The sequence below is a fragment of the Glandiceps talaboti genome, chromosome 15 (genome assembly GCF_964340395.1).
Source record: "Glandiceps talaboti chromosome 15, keGlaTala1.1, whole genome shotgun sequence".
NCBI classification, from domain to species: domain Eukaryota; kingdom Metazoa; phylum Hemichordata; class Enteropneusta; family Spengelidae; genus Glandiceps; species Glandiceps talaboti.
In genome coordinates, this window is record NC_135563.1 from 7391318 (window position 1) to 7412925 (window position 21608).

At 34.4% G+C, this 21608-nt stretch overlaps 1 protein-coding gene across 1 annotated transcript in view; it reads left to right on the forward strand.

Annotated features, from left to right (window-relative positions):
• The first annotated feature begins 5536 nt into the window (after window positions 1–5536).
• Window positions 5537–21608, forward strand: part of LOC144446113 (TBC1 domain family member 12-like) — a 42252-nt gene continuing 26180 nt past the window's right edge. Inside the window, exons 1-2 of the mRNA XM_078135823.1 lie at window positions 5537–6861; window positions 19794–20042. Of these exons, the coding sequence (XP_077991949.1) occupies window positions 5828–6861; window positions 19794–20042 (1283 nt within the window). The 5' untranslated portion in view covers window positions 5537–5827. The remainder of the gene's footprint in view (window positions 6862–19793; window positions 20043–21608) is intronic.

Sequence of the window (21608 nt, forward strand, 5' to 3'; positions counted from 1 at the left end):
GAAGCAAATCTGCAATCTACTCAATATTTGTTCACAAAAGGAGCCGAAATTGAGTGTACACCTATGTGGCCATGCTATATGGTGATTCAGTGTATGAGGCAGAGGTATGAATACCACTGTTAATCTGACAGCTTATAAATGGTACCATTTATTGCTGTCTATCTTCCCTTTTCCCCAATTTCATTGAGAGGGTATTCAGAATTTACAAAATGACCATTTCCCTACTCTTTTGTTTTGGTTAAAAACTGAATTGATTTGGAAATTATAATTATGTATTTTAATCCTCCTTTCTACCAGTGGAGCATTTGTTTGTACACAAAAAAATACATATAGGATTTTAATCTCATGATACTACTTACCTTTCTATCACAAATCAGTAAAGGTGGTTCATCATTATCCTTTGTATCTGATTCATCATCTTTGTCATCACAACTTCGTTGGTTGTCAACGACAATTTCATCCTCTACTATCACTTCATCTTTGTCTTCTTCTTCTTCTTCCTCATCTTCCATTCCATCACATAGTACATCACATTTGTCATCATCATTCTCACTAACTTGTTGCTTAGCTACACTCTTTCCCCTAAGCCTGCTTGTTGTTGCCTAGGATACCCAAACAAAACTCACTAATTTGAAATGGTTCAAATAAACCACATCTATGTAAAATTATGTATTTGTGTAGTGGCAAAGATGCTTTAACAATCCTTCATTAACGATAACGCCAAAGAAAAAAAATTGTGTGGTTCCGATAATGCCCAATTTCAAAACAGAGTGGACAGGTAGGAATTTTTTTTGTCTGGTTCAGGTTGTTACAATGTACGTAGAGGTCAACAGAAATTTCTCATCAATGTGTTCACACTTTCCGTATGATCATATGCAAACAACATTGTGTACTACACTGTATACTGCAATGTTGTTTTGATCACAAGACGTTAATGTCATCAAATCTCACTATTTCTCCCATAACTTTCAAAATTTTTTGATTTTTCAATATTTCCCCCCGAATTACATGTACATACAAAAAAGTTTAGGGTTAGCAGTGAAAAACTAGGTTGGGTCGGGTTACCGGAACCAAACAAATTATTATTTTTTTGGCCCATTACACTATAACTTCCATATTGGAGGGTGTTTGGTAGTACTGTACACAGATGAACCATCATTACATACAGATTCATAAATCATAGGGTAATGCTCAGTGGCAGGCATTAAAAAAAATCTCCAAAATCCAATTCATTTTTCCCAATAAAAGATTATTATTATTATGATTATGATTATTATCAATAAGTTAAACACAATATATCAGATCCAAAGAGTTGCTACGCATAGCCACAGATAAAAAATTTGTACACACATATAACAATAGCTTTGTATCACTGATAATGTCATACCAATATTCTATCAATTTTAGTTTAGTATTGCTAATTGGAGTTCAGAGGTACAGTTTGGCAGTTCTCTTTTTGGAATGAAGGATTAGTGGTGGCCCCTTAAGACAAATCTTAAGGTCTGGATCTTGTACTGACAGACAGAATCAAGAAATGTCTACTTTTTTTAATCATCACATAGGTAAGTTAGATTTGGTAAAAAATAAATCTTGTATGTCATTACATAGTTAAACTGAAAGACCAGTCATTACGGGTGTTCTTATACACCCCAGTGACATTATTTGCAGTCTATTCTACATAGTTTCCACATCAAAGTAAACCAGATCTCATGATCTGTATGACTGAGAAAACACTTAAAATGAAAGTTGATATCACTTATAACTTACTTCCTGAAAGTCTGTTTGATCATATCTGCTTTCGTCTTTTCCTTGTTTATTTCGCAATGTTTTTCCTGTACTTTGCCGGGTTTCAGTCATATCATCTGCGTTGCCAGTTTTATTCGGATCTTCTTCTTTCTCTTTCTGACTAGATTTCATGATATCTTCTTGTTGCTGAAACATCTCATAAATCTCAGCTTGTCTTTGCATGTCTTGTCGACTAAGAGCCAAGGCTTGCTGTGTATAGTAAGAAAGTATAATTCTATATAGTGCCTTCCCACATTGTTCTCAAAGCACTTTACAACAAGTCTTCGTCAAAGACATAATTTCCAACATTTCAACTTACTCATTCATATGCTGAATTTTTCAGAGAAATATGGCTGTCGTTACGTCATCATTCCAAAGGTCATGAAATAATCTGATGTACATAATTGGATTACAGTATTTCATAGTTGTGCCAGGTTCGTTTGCAACCAACCCATGCATGTCAGAGTGTATACATGAACACTTTGAATATTTTGGGTCATTTGATCTTGACCATACAGTTCAAGGTCAAAGAGCAGGGTCTCATTACAAAGTTCCTCATGGATAACATTGGTGTAGACATTCAAACAAGGTCTATGTCTATTAAGGTTCCAGAGTAAGTGGGCAAAATGTGAATTTTTGTGATAAATATTTGGCCATTATCGCTAAGGTCGAAAAAAATCAAAGTGAAGTGCATATGCACACTAGTATCTGATATTTGTGCCAGGTTTGGTTGAGATCGGCTCATGTATTTCTGAGATACAGGTGGACAACGACGGACACACGCACAGACAGACAGAACTCAACATACATGTAGTATTGCCCTTTGGCTTCATCTGTTGTCTGTTTGTGACTAAAAAATATATATGTTTCTGTAAACATTAACTCTAATTACTTTAGAACCTGAAGTACTGGTACATTGAATTTACTTGAAACGCTTGTGTTTAGCTGTACAAATTATACAACATGTCATCATAAACATGATGAATATAACGAGTGTACAGTCACACTGTTTCACTGTCTATGTGATGTATTTAACATGTGTATACTATCCTGATACCCATTGTCAGTTGTTGGTAATGGTTACCATAGTAACAATACTTGCCTCCAACTCAATGTCTTCTTCATCTTGAAGCTCTTCTTCTTTTCTCTTTCTCCTTGACAGCTTAGTTCTTTGTCGCCGTAGCAACCGAGTTCGTCTACCACCACCCTGCTGATATGTATAGATAAAGACATCATTCACCTGTACTTATAGTATCTAGTATAAACTGAAGTATCTCCTACTGGTTTGGTGTAATAAATGTCTTCACAATAGCATATGTACCATAATATTAACATGGACAGAATTTCAACAACTTGTCTCATGATCTGCATGATAATACAGTTTGTTGCATGTTAGTGTTCACTGGCTCTGTTTGATACAACTATGCAGAAACCAATAAGGTTAAGTTGGGCTAAACATGATATAATATGTATATATTCAATATTGTAACGTACACTAACTGTTAGTAATATGTTTATATATAACACATACACACATAGACATTGGGATCAGCCAATTCTCTTCAATTTTTCTTCATGCGACAGTTTTATTATAATATTGTCCTTTGCAGATTACTTAAGCTCAAAGATGATAGAACACTTCATTATAGCTGCATTACTTTATTTGCATACGAGTATTCTGGTGAGGACTTGAGACTGAGCTCTTGGAAGCTGCCATTACCTTATGAAGATAAAAGGGAACGCCACTCCATAAAATATAGGAATATTCATAAACTTTGGGTTCTGTCATTTCATGGTCACATATCAAATAAATTTTGAGCGATTACCAGAAATTCCAACAAATTGAAACTCTATTTCACATGCATTGTCAGTTGCCCAAAGTTACCTACTGGGATAATACATATGTATTAGATGAACACTGCATATGCATGACTTTATTTGAGAGTAATAAGCACTTAGGAGTCATGATTATGACAAGAATGAAGATGAAATAGAGTCAATTTGGTGTTTTTTAGTTTGCACAAAATAAATGTGATGTGAAATCATTATGAAGCACTTCTCCAGAACCCAAAGTTTATGAAAATGCTTTCATTTTCTTGAGTGATGTTCCCCTTTAACCAATCTGGATGCAAGTATGGTCTCCATACCATGTCTGGTCAAAGTCCCTCAATCAGCACAAAAAGCTGTTCATCCAATCAATGAACCCCAACTGTTACAATGATGTAAACAGTATATAAGTAGTATCCTGAGCTGACAAATATACCATATTTTGGACATTACATAACTGCCCTAATAAACACTAACTTTATGAGGGACTGTTTATTGGTTAGAATTTTATGATTAATTAACAAATACAAATGTACATGATGTGTGGGTGGCTGTGGATGTATTTTAAATTGCATTTCATGCATCTCAGGACTTCTAGAGTTACGACTTTGACTATACGTGAGTGGAGGTGTAAATAAGGGACTACTATTAAGAGTCAAGTATGGCCCTTTAATTAGTTCAAGCCATCTACATGCTAGATTATATAATAACTGAGTTTCGTACTGAAGAACTTACTACTACAAAATCTTCTTTTTCATCACGACTTCCATCATCATCATCAGCATCATCATCACTGTCGTCAACGGTGATTAAGTCCAAAGGTGGTTTGCTATGTTTTCTGCCTTCTTTTGCCTTTGGCATATTTTGTGCTAGTTTTTGGTTTTGAGATCTATTTTCACTACGTTCTGTTATGGGATAACACAAATGAATATGAGAATAGTAATCTGTTCATGACATGACATCTATTTTAAAGTACAAACGAATTACAGTGTTTAATAAATTATAAATCTTTAGTGGTCAAAATACAAAATGTCGTTTACAGAACTAAGGATTGACAACATAGTAATATTACTCGTTATCCTCTGCTCAGTCTGCATATATTGTGACATGTACATGTATGTGTGTATGTATCATGTCATTGTGTGTGTGTGTGTATGTATGTATGTATGTATGTATGTATGTGTGTGTGTGTATATATATAATGTCACTGTGTGTGTTTGTGTTTGTGTGTTTCAGTGTCATATTTATCATTATAATTTATATTGCGATACTGTGCATCCTTTACAGTTTGCCGCGCTTTGTGAAGGCAGGCATATTAAAGTTTAAACGGCGATGCATTTCAATTTCTACAAACTGAATACTGCACTGTGATGTGACTGATATTGACAGGTACGTGCCACTGCCAGTATATAAACTTTTTCTCACTCTGACTATATGCACAACTACTTCGTCTAATGACAGTCATCGACTAAATCTTCGAAGCTTTATAAATCGTGGAATTAATTAATGCGTCGCATATTTTGCGACATGTGGTCCTATACAATCAATATACTAAAAGTGTATTTACCTCATGTGACAAGTTCCATCTGTAAACTCGCGCGCCACTAAAGAACCCCTAGCACAAGTGTCATGAATAAAATGAACATTTTGTATAAACTTTTAAGTTCAACGAACTTATGAAATCCCAATTTTATTAAACTGACACTAACATTTATAACTAATACTTGCTTCTGAGTGTAAATTTCGCAAAATATTCTTAAATGTGAGCTCCGTGTGAAACTCTTCTTCTAAGATCTTTCATAATTTTAAAGAGCATGGGTGGCTCTGAAAGTATAACCTTTCAACTTTACGCCTTTCCACCATTCTCTTATTTTCTCGCGAGAAATAACGGGAACGCCCCTTGTCAAAAGAAGTTCAAGATGGCGACCGGCAAGGATTTGCGTTGGGACTAAAATCAGTTAAAAACACATACTTTATTTACAGATACAACGGATGTCATTTAACGCCGGGTCATAGTGATAACAACGCTTTAGGATCAATGTCGGATTACTGTTCGCTTTCTAGGAATTAGAAAGCTACCAAAGAATGTGAAAAACGAAGATAATTTATCAGGGGAAAATCGCGACGTAGCACCAGGAAAGAAGGAGGGGCGCAGGATATCGGCCCCCACGATTTGAAAGGTAAAAATGCGTGTTTTGTCGAACGAGTAGGGGAAATGAATTCATTGAATTCCAATTCTGGATTTGTAGCTAATACACATGAAGATGATCAAGAAATCTCTGAGACGGATGTAAGTAACCCGGAAAAGAGTAACGGTGGAGTGGGTGACGGGGAATGTGTTTCGAACGAGTGCAGTGTTGCTAATAGTGTAAACGATCCAGATACAAATATGACACTGAAAAACAAGGATCCGGAAAGAGCGGTTGAACCGCAGTGTAATTCGGATACCAATTGTAATGATATTGGTGCACGCCCTATAGAGGGTGAGCACAGGGAGCAAAAACGGACGTACGAAGCTAGTTACCTTGGCAATAGCTTAGATAATCATTCCAAACCGCTGGGTACACCCGTAGTAGATAACACTAAGCAGGAAGAGGGGGGCCGAAATAACATCGATGAGAGCCTATCGGAGAATGATGAAGAGGATGTTAAACATGTAGAACCGAGTGATGAACACTCACAGGATGAAAAGCCTGAATCTGAACGGTATGACAACTTTGATCAGGAAGAACAAACTGACCAAAGAGTTGTGCCTGGTTCAGATGAGTCTGAAAATGACTCAAAACAGCAAAGTTGCCAAGAAAGTCTGGAGACTGCAATGGCACTTGCAAAAATCAATGCAAATGAAAGTCAATACCAAAATGGGTCTTCATGTTCATCTGATGATGATGAAGGGACATCAGATAGCAAAAGTGATGAAGACGATGAAGATGAGACAGTGTCGTATCCTAGCAATGAAGGGGGACATTTACCAAGGACTGGTACAGAGACATCATTACAAAGTGACACATCTGTTACAAGTGTGTCTAGCCTAAGTACTGAACCTTCATCTAGTATATCAACTGAGGAACCAGCTGAAAGAGTTGGTTCTATTGTCATTGATACAGAAGAAGCAGGTTTTGTTGAGGTCAGTCTGTCGACAAGAAACTCATATGATCCTTCTAGTGGAGTATTCACCTTTGATGAACAGGTTGCACTAGCACAAGGTGCCAAACCTAAAAAGAAAGGCTTACCAGGGTTTCTATCAAGGTAAGTGTTTGATCATTATATTACACAAATGTTATCACATCTGAAGTACATGAGTTTTTGAATGTTTACAAAAGTATCTCCATTCTTCTACTGTTAGAAAACACAGGCTTTTTTCAACCTACAATGTACTACTACTTCACTAGTTTCATAGTTTAGTTCAGCATTACTATTTTAGAGATATCAAATTTGTCATGTTTCATTGCATATATATGTGTGTGTGTGTGTGTGTGTAATATATATATATATATATATTATATATATATATATATATATATATATATATATATATATATATATATATATATATATATATATATATATATGTATGTATTTGTTTATATATATGTGTGTGTGTGTGTGTGTGTGTGTGTGTGTGTGTGTGTGTGTGTGTGTGTTGGAACACTAGCTTTGGTAGTTATTTTATAGAAAATCAAATTAATTCAATGAGATACATGTACATGAGTTAACATGTGTTAGTAGAGTTATACATTATTGGCTCTGATTCATGAAAACTACCTCCAGTCAGTCATAAACTATTAAATGTAACTTGTAAAACTGAAATTTGAATTTTGCTCATTTGGCAAAGTAAATGACAATCTCACAATGTCACACACACTCAACAAATGAACTCCATTCGTTTAGGCCAAACAACCCTCCTCCAACATGAACGTTCACACCACACATTTATGTATGATGGAAACCATGGTGAAACTTGTAGGTCACACCAGTATGATTGATACAATGTAAAAACATGATTATAATGGTAAACACATTAAAATACTAACCGGAAATCCAGCACTGTATATCACATTAGCAGTAAATTTTAATCAACTTTATCAACATCTGAGTAGTAAATGCAGAACCTGTTATCGTTCAGAATTTGGTTAGAAGTACAAAAATGAAGTTCAGCAATTCGCATTGATGCCAGAAACCTCCAGAACTAACTTCAAAATCAGTTAAGACGTACATGTGTAACAGGGAACAAAACATGGATGAAGAAGACAGTAGGAAAATGTAGGAAAATATGACATTCCACCAATATACAAAGACATTATCACAGAAAGTGGACAGTTACAATGTAGATGTACACAACTGACAAAGTACTTTCATACCTGAATTTACATATATTGAAGCAAACCTTTTCACACCTCCAGTTTACTCAACACCTCCATCAGAATTTGGATCATTCTGTCAGATCCAGGTAGACACTGAAAAGGAAAAGTGATTTGTTCAAAACATGTCTGTTTCTCGATATGAAGTTGAAGATGAGAACTTGTGTATAAAAATATTGACATTTTCTCAACTAGACAATCAGTTGGTTGGTAATGCTTTAATTAAGTTGTAATGGTTATGTGAGAAAGGTTGTGTGCCTAAAGGGAGATCACCATGTCTCGGCAGCTGTGCAACACAAACCTATCAATGTAGCAATTGGAAAGCTGGATTACATTGTACATCCCTCTAGGCATGGGGAATTTGTATACATGTACATGTACATCATTGCTATTGTACTAGTGCTGACATAAACAACTTAGGACTCACAGTGTCTAGCTATGTACCATGTACATGTATTTCATTGCTGTCATAACATAAACAGGTTGAAGGAGACAACTCGGGCTAGTACTAGATATACAGTAATACATATATCATTTCAACCAAACTGAAGTTGACGGAAACAACTCGGAAAGTAATCATAGAAATCATGCCAAAGCAGGATGTATAGATGTGTCAAATTCCTCAATGTTGATTTTTGTACGTGCTAGAACATTGCCCTGTAGGAACAAAGTACATTGTTCACAGTGGCTATTATGTCAACCCTGTCTGTTTTTATGTACCCACTTTTCACATGTTCTATTTGCATGTTGATCACGCAGACATAAATATCAAACACAGAAAACGAGACAACTTGTCAATACATGTTAGAAAATATACTAAAAAATATTAACATTCTGTGGGACTACATACATATACAGGACACTTGAATACTATAGTTAGAATTTATGGTTTAATTTATTGAAACTCTCACTCACCTACAAAATGTACATCAAATAGTGCGTACAATAAGAACAAATCATACTTGTATCGTACCCTTTTGACATCTAACCTTTGGCCATCAGACACAAGGAATAAAACGAAAGGGGCGGAGACCTATTTCTTAGTTGTTTACTTGTAGCTATTACTCAAGAACTCATTTAGAAGTCCTAGGCTTTCCATGTTCAGGTCAGTCATACATGTAATTATACAAAACTGTTTATGTTTCCACAGACGTTTTATAATATTAGGAAATGGTATGATTCTGTATTGTTTGTATGATTTATTCACATCGCTAAGGTTTTGTTCTGTTTCTCATGAAAGATAGGAATGTACAACTGCGGAAAAGAGTACAGGCAGTTTTCAGTTTTGGCAAGGGCCATACATGTACATGTAGATACAGTGTAGGTAAATGTGTCCGAGTTCTCACATGTTTTACCAAGATTTCCCCACTGAAATTACATTGTTTAGTACAAAGTATGAAAATGTGTGTTTTTTTTCCACATCCCACTCTTCCCCTTTTAAAACCATGTTCCCAGACCATAGCAAAACCACAGAGTCGGGAGTTTATTAGCCCAAAGACTTGGATACATGTATCTGGCTTGAAAATGTCATTTGCCAGAACAGAACTATTGAGCCGGTGCTTACATGTACATGTACATGTAAACAAGATAGCTAAGTTTCTGGGCTAGGAGACTACACTAGCAACAAAGACAGAACAGTATCGGTTCTACTTTGAGACTACATGTACATACAAATGTAGCTTTTGGAGAGGAAAAAGGGAAGAGTGAATGTTTTATATGTACCTCAAAATGTAAATAGATTTACACAACAAAAGTATTAGGAAATAGACAGTTCTCAATGTGTCTGACTGTCAGATATAGATTACATTGAGGGACAAGTGGCACACACTGTGTGTTGATTTGTATACAGGTGCAATTATTTTGATTGTTTGTAGAATGTATAATGTGTGTCTCTTTAGATTGCATGATTACCTGGCAATGGATGACACTCAGTATTCTTCACAACATATGACAAGAAAATGTACATAGCATAGTAATATATCTGTAGTATTCGTGAGTATTGTAAGTTGACTGGTAGTATGCACTCATACACAGATTTACAGATACACACCCCAAACAGTATTCTCATAACCTTCTGTAGCTGCAGCGCCATGGAGGGAGAAGTGAGGTGACAGGGTTAATACCATTTATACATAAATTGAGGGGGTGTGACGATGATATTCATTTCATAAACAGACACTCAGAAATTATAATATGGCTTGGTGCCTTTATGTATTGCCCTTTAGGTTCAATGTGGTTTAATGAGAGATCTTCGTACACACATTTTGGTGGAGTGAAATCTCTCTTTATCAAATTCTAACCAATTTAGAATTCAAGCATTGGTTGGTATGATTATTGACATCAAAATTGTCACTCATGGCTCATACATGTTCTATATACAACAGTGTTTAGGATGGGGTGAAGCATAGAATATTGTTCAACTGCTTTCAGTAAGACATTTTCTTCGTGAGATAGAAAATTGTAGCAAATGAGCGTGAAAGATTTGTATTGGTTGATATGTCAGTACGTCAGGGTCAACAGAGGTTGTCTTCTAATACATTGTTGAGGGAAAGGTTCTTCATTCAACCAAGAAAAATGTGAGTGACTTAAGGGGCCTTGTCACTACAAGTCGCTTGACGAGTAGTGACAACCCCTTAGGTCACTCATCTTTTTCAGCTGAATGAAGAAAACTATTGGGAATAATATATAGTTATACCTCCTCAAGCATAATGCATGAAAAATTGGGAAAAATTATGGTGATTTTGGAACATTTTGACTCATATTTCTAGTTCCATAGAACCAGTGACATACTTGTAGACACAGGTTGTCCTGACATAGAACAACCAGGATATATAAACCATATTTTCTGTTCAATGACAATAGCTTGGCTTGTGCATAGCATACAAAATGTACATGTACATGTAATGTCAGGAATGCTATGTGATGGTTTAATGCGGACTAATGAGTTGCAGTCATGTGATGTTGTCCTGCGTAAATGATACCTGCTGTACACGTCGTAGATCTAAATAATTGAATCATGCCAATTTTCATGGTAATCAAATTTGATACAAGTCAATGCAGTGCAACCGTGTCCATGACAAAATAAAAAGATCAGTTTGTACGGCAGTAAGCCATTCCTCAGTCAAATTAAATGAAGCCCAGTATTGAATGTTATGTAGTGAGATACTAGTAACTAAATTAATCAAAATATTGAAATTAAATTGAATGAATGCCAATTTCTTTGAGTATTCATTGCACTCATATGTAGGAAATAAATATATGACAGTTTGGTTATTTAGATGTTATTCCCTAATGTCCAGCCAAGGAAAATACGAGTGACCTAAGGGGCCCTTGTCACTACCCGTAGACTGACTTGTAGTGACAGCCCTTAGTTCATGAGTATTTTCAGGCTGACTGAAGAATAAATATTAGAGAATAACGTAATTATACCAGCGCCAGTAATATCAAAGAAAAATTGGGGAAACTAATGGTAATTTTGAATGTTTTGACTGATATTTTGAACATGGCATAGCCAGTGACGTAGACATGTGTTGTCGTGACATAAACACGCGTGTCGTGATGTAGAAAGACCAGAGTATATATTCCATATTTTTTGTTGAACCTGGCTTGTGCATGGTACATGTATGTAATGTTATATATACCTTCTACTCAGTGCTGTTGACTTGGTGAGCTTTTGAATGATATGAAGTTTTTCTCATTTAATAAAGGAATTACAATTTCATATGAATCTATTGACAGTCATACACATGAACAACATTAGACAAACCCTGATTACAAATGTACATGTACATATAAATAACAAAGGTTACCAACGGCAATCAAATCTTTGACTGTGTTGAAAAAAAAAAGGAACCAATTTCAGCTTGCATGGTGGTCGTAGTTTTCATTCTTTGGTGACGTGTTCAGTTACATTTGAAATGGTTAAAATTATTTACCATTGTTCCAACTATGTCATATTGTGTATGCCTCACTGCTTCAATATTATCAGTCAACTAGAACTGCATAGCATGTACATGTAACCTTGAGTTAGTTATTGGAACATTCCCATTTCGTAATCATGTTCGTTTGGTGACCTGTGAAATCACAATCTGACGTAGAAATGTGATACATCATGTACCGATAATACTAATTAATATATTTATAAAAGTTGGACATAAATAATAAATGATGTCATGTAAACTTGTGTATACATGCATGTATGCCATAATTTATGTAAAAGTTCACATGACTGACATCATGTGATAACAAATGTTGTAGAGCAGTGTATTCATTTTACCCCATTTGATATCAACAATATCATGGGTTCAAAGGTCGGCAAAACACTCGTCCATGTGACTTGCTTGTTACATTATGATTTACATTGTTTTGCAAAACATGTAGTTTTCAAAAACAGCTACGCAGAAGTTACAACATTTTAGTTACATTATACTGGATTACATGTACATATATACATGTATCTGCATAGTGAAATAGCCTAAATGACGTGGCAATGTTCATTTTGTATTCTACTGTACATGTATGTTGGAATTGTGAATTTTACGACCTTGACCACTATAGAAATTAGAAATGGTACCTGTTTTATTGAAACAATTTGCCATGACGAGTTTATTTACTCATAAATAATATAAAATTAGATCAACTTATTAAAAGCTATTTTCATAATTCTAATAATAGTATCTCAGATTGCCAACAATTCAAACTGGAAAGAAATATGATATACACTGTCACATGATGATGTACATTTGTATAATTCGTACATGTAGGTAATACTAATGTTGTGAAGACAGAGACTCCAAATTATGTAAAAATAACAATTTGTGATTATTAATTTATACCCAGGCAAAAGATTGGTAGGTCTGTGAGCATTAATGTGATATTATGTCAAGGTAACTTCAAGTTAGCATGCAATGTTATAACCTTCACTTCGTCTTCCAATTAGGTAAAATAAGAATTGTTATAAACAGGTGTACATAGTAGTAGATTGAAGGTTTGTATGTTGTCAGTAGTTGTCAAGGTCGCAGATACATTTTACTGACATACTAAGCAATGAATTATCTAGTTTCATGTATGGATAAAAGAAATACAGGTACTAGGTCAGCTGTACTCATCCTTCTTTTTCATATGACCTCGTATATTTATATTGGAGGTGCGTGTACATGTAACTGTTTTTTGTTAATTAAGAGCACAGGTAAAATGGTCTACCTTAGTTCCCCTGTCATTTTACCGGAGTTCCCCCAGCAAAGTCATGGTAGAAATGTATTGGAAACGATGCCAGTTTTACCATATTTCTCCTTTCTGTTACTGGGGTTCCTCAACGTTAGCAAAAAAACTGTAATACAGGATTTGAAATAAGCAGTAGTTCAGGACTTATAGAATGCAGAACAATGCACAGTGTATAATACATATTTTGTATATTTATCAAGACTACAAATGTATAAGGTGATAGTATGTTAGACCAATGGGAATCAAATGAAAATTTCACAAATTCAGCTTAAACAGTTCACCTGGCGAAATCTGACTACTGGGTGTGAAAATTAAATTAAAACCATGTACATTGTACTAACTGTGCAAGATACCTTAGTACTGTGTTTACTTATAAATGTGTCCGTACCAGTGTTTTAGTTATGGGCAATAAGTGGGTAAAATCTACCTGAGTCCCTCAGGTATTTCAACAGGTTCCCATCAAACTTATGGTACATCGTATGGATTTTGTATTACTGAGATTATGGTGTATCGTATGGAAACCTATACAAATTTTACCAGCTTTTCCCCTCTGTTTAATACTGGGTTCCCAAACCATAGCAAACACACTGTGTACAGTAGTTCAGAAATTACACCATCATGTTAGGTAAACTTGCTTTCATTTCCTTCCTCTTACATTTTTATGGGAAATTAAAAAGAATTCTGTGATTGTTTGATTTGTATGCATGAATTATTACCTTAATGGTCTTTACACAATTGTGTATTGATTGGATAGTAATAAATGTTGTGCTGTTTTGAATGCGAGTTTATAATCTAACTGTATTAAATTCAGTGAAAGTTGAAGTTGGCAAATAATTTGTATTCATATCATAAATGTATTTTTACTATTTATAAAGAAAGGTTGTAACCAAACAGTGCATTACATGTATGCATATAAAGTTACAGTTAAGGCAATAATAGTTCAAGTGGCAGTGTACATTGTATTAGGCCTAATAAAAAAATTTATGTTGTTCCGATTACGCTCAATTTTAGAATAGGTGGGGTACATGTAGGTAGATTTTTTATTTTATTTTATAATTTGTTGGTAGTAGAGGTGCTCTGCACCTGTTTGTTCATTCCATTCACAGGCTATCTTTTGTGATTTAGTTGTATTTTCATTGTTGCTCGTTGCTACTTTTTGGTGATGTGTATGGTTTTTCTGTCTTGTCTAGTTCCATTGTTAATATTTTTTCATTATTGTGTAAATCACGTTTTGCCTGTGATGAAGAGTAATGAATAAAATAATATTTTTTTTTTCTTTGTACAATGTAAGTACATATCTACATGTACATGTACTTCAGGTTTTCCATTGTTTTCCAAATGTATTTTTTTCTTCCTATCCTACAGTCATTACAGATTGGAAGAACAGTTTTATTTTGTCTTTTTACGTTGATGTCAGTTTCCAAATCCATTATTTCTCGTCAGACTTCACAATTTTTTGCGATTTTATTATTTTTTTCTCGAATACATAAAAAAAAGTTCAGGGTTGGCAGTGAAAAGCTACAGTTTGTAGGTGGAGTCGGGTAACTGGAACCAAAACAATTATTTTTTATAGGCGTTAGGGAACTTGAGAGGATTTTTTTTTTGCTCTTTGTTATTTGGGTGTGAGATTCTCATCACAAAACCATAAATGGAGATGTTGATGGTTTTTAAATATATGATTTTAAGAGTGAAGAAAAAAAACAATTGAATAAAAAAACAGGTAGATAACATAATAATAATATATAATATAACTTTATTTCCATTTGCATAAAATGCATTGTAAATTGACTTTTCACAAGCATTTATAAAAAAAGGTGAATAAAATTGAAAAATGAAGATTAGAAAGAAAACGACACACTGAATAACATATTGAAATGATTATATTACAAGTGAAATATAAAAACAAGGTAAAATTAAGGAATACTCAGTTAATTAAGGGATTAAAATGCACATGACACTAAAAATATACAAACACAGAGACAAATACATGAACTTAACACAAATGGTAAAAGATTCTTGGACTGTTTTTTTGAATCACAGATGGATAAAACTCTTTCTTTAACATTCTGATTTCGTTTTGATACTCCTACATGTATATACCGCCTACCCCTAAAAGTACGTGTGAGACACAACTAGGTATACAATGCAGTTAATAGATGCGGGCTGCCCACTTGAATATTGTGTATGTGAACCAAGTCCCACCCTAAAAGTAAAGGGCATTGTATGTTGAGACGTACTGTAGGGTGCAGTGCACTTTATAATAAAGGAGTTTCTTTATATATTGTCACTGAGAATACATGTAGATGTTGATTTTCTTATAAATAGAACATTTCAAGGTAAGTGATATACCTCGTGGTACTAAATTAGCCACACTGATCATTTTAATTTTTAAGTATTGTCTTTGTTCAAAAACCCAAGTAAACTAAAAAAAATCTTTGGATGAAGTTATTTCGTTGTTTATAAATATGCAGTTCGTTAAAACATTGCTAGGTACATGTACGTTGTTAGTTGGTGACCTGTATATGACCCAAGGTCATGAGGTCAGCCGTTGCTGATGGTGAGGTGAATGACTAACGCATAGGGGAACTCTCAAATGACATGTGCAATTCATTTATTGTGTGACACAACATGATACATGTGTCTCTCCATTCAGTGATCTGATTGCGTTCTTTCTTACAACCAGTGTATAAGACAAACGTCAACAACAAAAACAATGTATTTGTAACTTTTTGAAGAATGCAATTATCATATCATTTTAATACTAAATTTTAAAGGAACAATTGAATCAAACCATACAAAGACCACATAGATGCGTTAAATATTTGACTTAGCAGGTGCATACTATGAGCATACATGTACATGTACATGCTGTAAACCAAGATATTTTTGCTGCCAGAAAATTTTACGATTTTACAGTCTTTAGCTCATTCTCAAAGACTAATTTTTACTAACTACCAGACCGGTACATTGTGTTCATGTACAAGAATGCATTTAGTCACTACTTACATGTATTTTTGCAATTTTGTTTCTAGTGAAATTAGTGAAAATCAGTCTTTAGTGAAAATGTCCAGGTTTACAGTAGTACAGTAGTTTAGGTGAAATTGAGAAAGGCAACTACATGTACCAAAACAAGAGTCATGTACCTACACACGCATGTTTTCGTAATAGTTAATATCTGAAAGGATTTGGTACCACTTGGCACTGTTTCTGTGTTGATGTACATACTTGTGTTTCCATGATGTACAAGTACCTATCAGAAATGATAATAGGTGATATAATGTTACCACTAATGCCATGGAGATTGTTAGGTGTGTAACAACAATACTCCCAAGTTGTTATTTTCTGTTCATAACAATCAGGAATTGTACATGCGTGCTATAATTACGTGATCATGTAGATTATCTAAAATACATTAAAAAAATTTCAAATCAAAACATTTACACAAACCGACCCACAAATGGGTTCACATCAGAAGTAATTGTATCCTGTGTTTATAGTGCTGATCTGTGACTCAGATACATCATGTACATGTAGCTCGTCTTCTTTCAACAGTGGCACATCAGCTATGTAAATAAATATGCTACATGTATATACAATGTAGCAAGTGAACATATTCAGACTGAATGTTACAGCATAAAATATACATATATATATGTATGATTGTAGGGAAAGTAAAGTAGCATATACATATACACGTATGTATAGATGTTATTCCCCAATATTTTTCTTCATTCAACCAAGGAAAATACAAGTGACCTAAGGGGTCTTTGTAACTATGTGTTGCTAGACAAGTCGTGACATCCCTTTAGGTCACGAGTATTTTCTGATGTGTTGTCGTGACGTAGAATGACCAGAGTATATTTAGAGATACATGTAATACTGGTATAGCTTTTAGCTACATTCTGTTAGTAGTCTTCCTCCACTGTTTGCTGTATTTCTTGTGTACAAAACTACTTATATACAATGTAGTCAACATTAAATTTGTAAAATTATCATATTTATAAAAAATGAGGCAGATAGATGTCTTGAAAGGAATAGGGAAAGATTTCATAGTACATTGTGTAGTTTACTTTCAAGAGCATGTTTCTAACTTCCCTGTGGCATTGCCTCCTTTGCCTCAAATGGCAGCCATTTTGTCCTCCCATACAATTACATGTAAAGTTACAAATGTACACTTTGGCATACTACCTCTTTAACACTGATCTGCAAGTATTTGTTATAGAATTTCCAGTTGTTGATCTTGCCATATTCAGTTAATTCTATCTACAATGTTAAACTTAGCCTTGGTTTAATTTCCAGTAGAGTGAATTCAATCACTGTTAGTAGCTGAAATCTGCCATTGATAGTAAAACTGTACACTACATGTCTACGTGTATGAGTGCTGTGATGAATGACGTGTGGACAATACAAATGCTCTTTTTGTGTAAAGATATTGATCACCAATAGACCATGTCATCAAAATACTTTTGTTTTACAGAATGAGAGTTAGTAAAGCATTCATGAATTTAACAGCAAATAAAAAAACTAGATAACTTTCAATTGATAAAAAAAAAATTAGCCCCGTAATGATCCAATTACAGACTTACCCTTCTAAAAACTACACATGATCAATTCTTTTGAATTCCACTACTGTCATACAAGCTTTGACTTCAAAAGTAATTAATTACAATACATGTATCGGTATGGAGAGTAGACCTTCAGCGGTATTTCTGTTGTGTGATCTAGCACTAGATAACTGTATTAGGCCTAATAAAAAAAAGGTTGGTTGCGGTTACCCAACCCCACCTAGTTTTACTTGCTGACCCTATAAACTTAATGTAAAATGTATTTTGTTTTTTACATATTTGAGAAGAAAAAAAATAAAAGTGCAAAAATTGTGAAGTCTCACTAGAAATAGTGGATGTGGAAACTGACATCATCTGAAAAAGACACTATAAATCTGTTCCTCCAATCTGTAATTACTGTACATCTGATGGGAACAAACCAATAACACAGAGACCATATGGAAAACAATGGATAAAATTACTACCTGAACATATGAATAAAAAAATATATTTAAAAAATTCAAAAAAAAATCTACCTACATGTACCCTATTATTCTAAAATTGAGTGTAATTGGAACTGCACAAGTTTTTTTGTTAGGCCTAATAGTAAATGTAAAGATATGTGAATATAGTGTGACATACTGAATGAATGAGTGAGTTGTGGTTGAATGCAGTATTCAAACTAATAATTACATGTCTACCTTACTGCATACCCTTACTTAGACTACAGAAAATAAATCACTGCAGTTCAATTTAAAATATAGGTTGTGTATGCCAGGGACTGATGAAAGTACTGTACATGTATATACATTTACACTGGTTGTTTAGTGTGTACATGTATGATGGACTCAGTGCAGTATAGCCTTGAAACTGTACATTCCAATATGGTGAAAATGATATGCCCTTTTACTAAGTAATTGTTCCAGGCCTTGTATAATTGTTGATTGTACAGTCTGAGTGTAATGTATTCATGCATTGTCTGAAACAAAAAAAATGGTAATTTGTGTGTCAGTGTCATTCTATGCGTTATAGACATGTATAGTTGTCTTAGTGTTGAACTGACAAGCAAGCTATGTGTACATGTCATGGTCATCTTTCAATGTTTTAGCAAAGGACAGAAAGTAGGTGAAATCTACCTGAGTTTTTCCAGCATTTTATAATGTACTTGTGCTGCCTCACCACATATTTACTGTACTATGTATATTTATCAAATTCAACGTATAAAAATTCAGTATTTGTCTTTCTTTGTTAGTAATATTGAAAACCTTAGCAGAAACACTTCTTTTATTTGCTAACAAATTAGAATACAATGTACATGCATATATCAATGCTTACAAAAACTTTTCGTTATTTTCTACTGTTGATTTCTGAGCACGTAATTTTGCATGGACTTTACTGCAGACACACATATTTAGCAACTTGTGGCAGTTTTAATTTCACATTCATTAGTTTGTGTTGAAATCTACAATAATGATGACTGACTACTGCTGGTAATGTTTTGTGTTATTTTTCATTGTTTTCGAAATATAACACACCTATGTTATCATCCCAAAATGATGTTTGGTTTCTTCTCCATTATCTATGGATTACCTGAAGGACACCTAGTCTTAAATTATAGTCAACACTTTTAAGAGATAAAACAATGTCAACCTGTCCCAGAAGTCTAACGTCCCTAAAAGGCTAAATGTCACAATCTCCTTCATTTTGGTTATTTTATAATTGACTGGACTTCAAAGAAAGAAGAAGAAAACAGACGTACAATTTTGTCTTTTGTGCAGGACTGAAATGTTGAAATTTAAGGTTTTATATTCAACCTCATTAGGAGCAAGTTTTTGTCATTTTGTATCAAACTCAAATAAATAGTGTACATGATTCAATGTTTTCTAACCTAACTATGCAAATGTATTGTGTTTTTTACGTCATAAAGAAACTTGGAAGATGTACGATGTGAAATGTGGTATTGTGTATTAAACAGTGAATGATCCCCCCCCCAAAAAAAAAAAAAAATCCATGCAAGTAGTGAATAACTGTTTCACCTTTTCATCCTCTACAGGGGGTTGTTTTCCAAGAAGGCTGCCAATAAAGAAGTAGCGGGTCAGCCAAGTAGTCCACCAGGCTGGAAGTTATTTGGACGAATTCCTTCCAAGGAAGTACCGCCTAAATCAGCAGCTCACATATCAGAGGAATACCAGGCCAAAGGCAAGACACACCCACCCACAACTTCTAAAAGTTGGAAGAAACGCATGTCATCACTGCGGGTGGCTAGCAGTACAACGGCTCTCATACTAGAAAACAGACCAATGTGAGTACAAATATATGTGCCTCAGGGACAATTTCAAATCACTCCAAACATTGCTATGTGAAAGTTTATATATGGTCCTTTTGAAATAATAAAAGAAATTTTGGGGTTCATGATCTTGTCAGGGAAATCTGAAATCTTTGACTTCCCCCTAAAGTTAACATACTATTCGGTTGCCATATTGGATTCTAAAATGGCTTGAATTTGATTTCATCTTTTTCAAAATTTGTATGGTGACCCCAGATTTGTTTTCTTGATTTTAACTGAGAGACTGGAGTGTACTTTTCTTGAATAAAGTAACAACTAGAGTTTGAAACTTTTATTTCATAGGCACATACTATATGTTTAAATTCCAGGCCATCTGAAACTCCAGCTGTTACTTTTGATTGATCCAATATGAAAGCAAAAGGGATGAAGTATTTCATCAAATGCAATACTACAAAGAAACAGAAAGTCGTGTTAAAAGCATAGTTTTATTCAATATTTATCAGAATCCACAAATCAATGATTATAGAAAGCTCTTTTTATTTTGGACCGCAGTATTCTCTGTTTATGCTATGAATACTAAGCAATCAATAAGGGAAGGAAGTGCCATTAGTTACTGGGTATTGACAGTGGACTATTAAACTAACACACTGTACACACTGTCAGGTATGGCATTTCATCGACACAATTACTCAGGGATGTAGCTAATTTTTAAAGTAGCCAGTAAAATGCAAAAGGTATAGGTGGTAATATCTATGAATGAGATTCATAAATCTGCTCATAAATGGAAAATGTACTGGTAGTGGTTGAAACAAAAACCTGAAAAAAGTAGCCGGCAAAACATTGTAGAGTAGCCGGTGGATTTTGCCGGCTACCGGCTGGCTGCCAGCTACATCCCGGCTGCCAGCTACATCCCTGTTATTCTACATCCCTGTTATTCTATTCTTGGATGAAAATGTGATGTTATGTAGAAACAGGACAAAGTTGTCTCCATTTCAATGACATAGATACATTGTAGTTTGATGCTCAACTATCTGAAGAGAATTTGATGTAGAAGTGGACTCGTTTGTCTATATTTTTCATTGGTACAGATACTCAACTATCTGACCAGATTGGATTTAGAAGTAGACTCAGTTATTATGTACTGTCTTTCTCATCATTTGTTCTCATTCATAGTAATCAGTTACATACATGTACTAAAGGTGATCCTACCCTTAGACAAATGATGTGCATGTGATTTGTAAATAAAATACTCTAGATTCTCTTCTAGATGAGATTTTAATCAGAGTTAGGTATTCCACCTCACACAGTTAGCAAATCTCAGTATCTGTATTACCATTTTACCTAATACACTATCTAGAAGATCAAAGTAGAACAAGAAGGTTGACTTAATTCTCACGAATGCCAGTAGTTATGCTGTGTAAGATACATACATGTATGTTGTTATTCCACTCTCATTGGCCATCTATTGTAATACACTGTGTAGTAGGTACATGTAAATGTAGAATGTTATGAAATTGAATGACTTATGTTACTGATGTACCAGGTGATAAAATTCTATTACAGGTAATGAGAATTATAGGA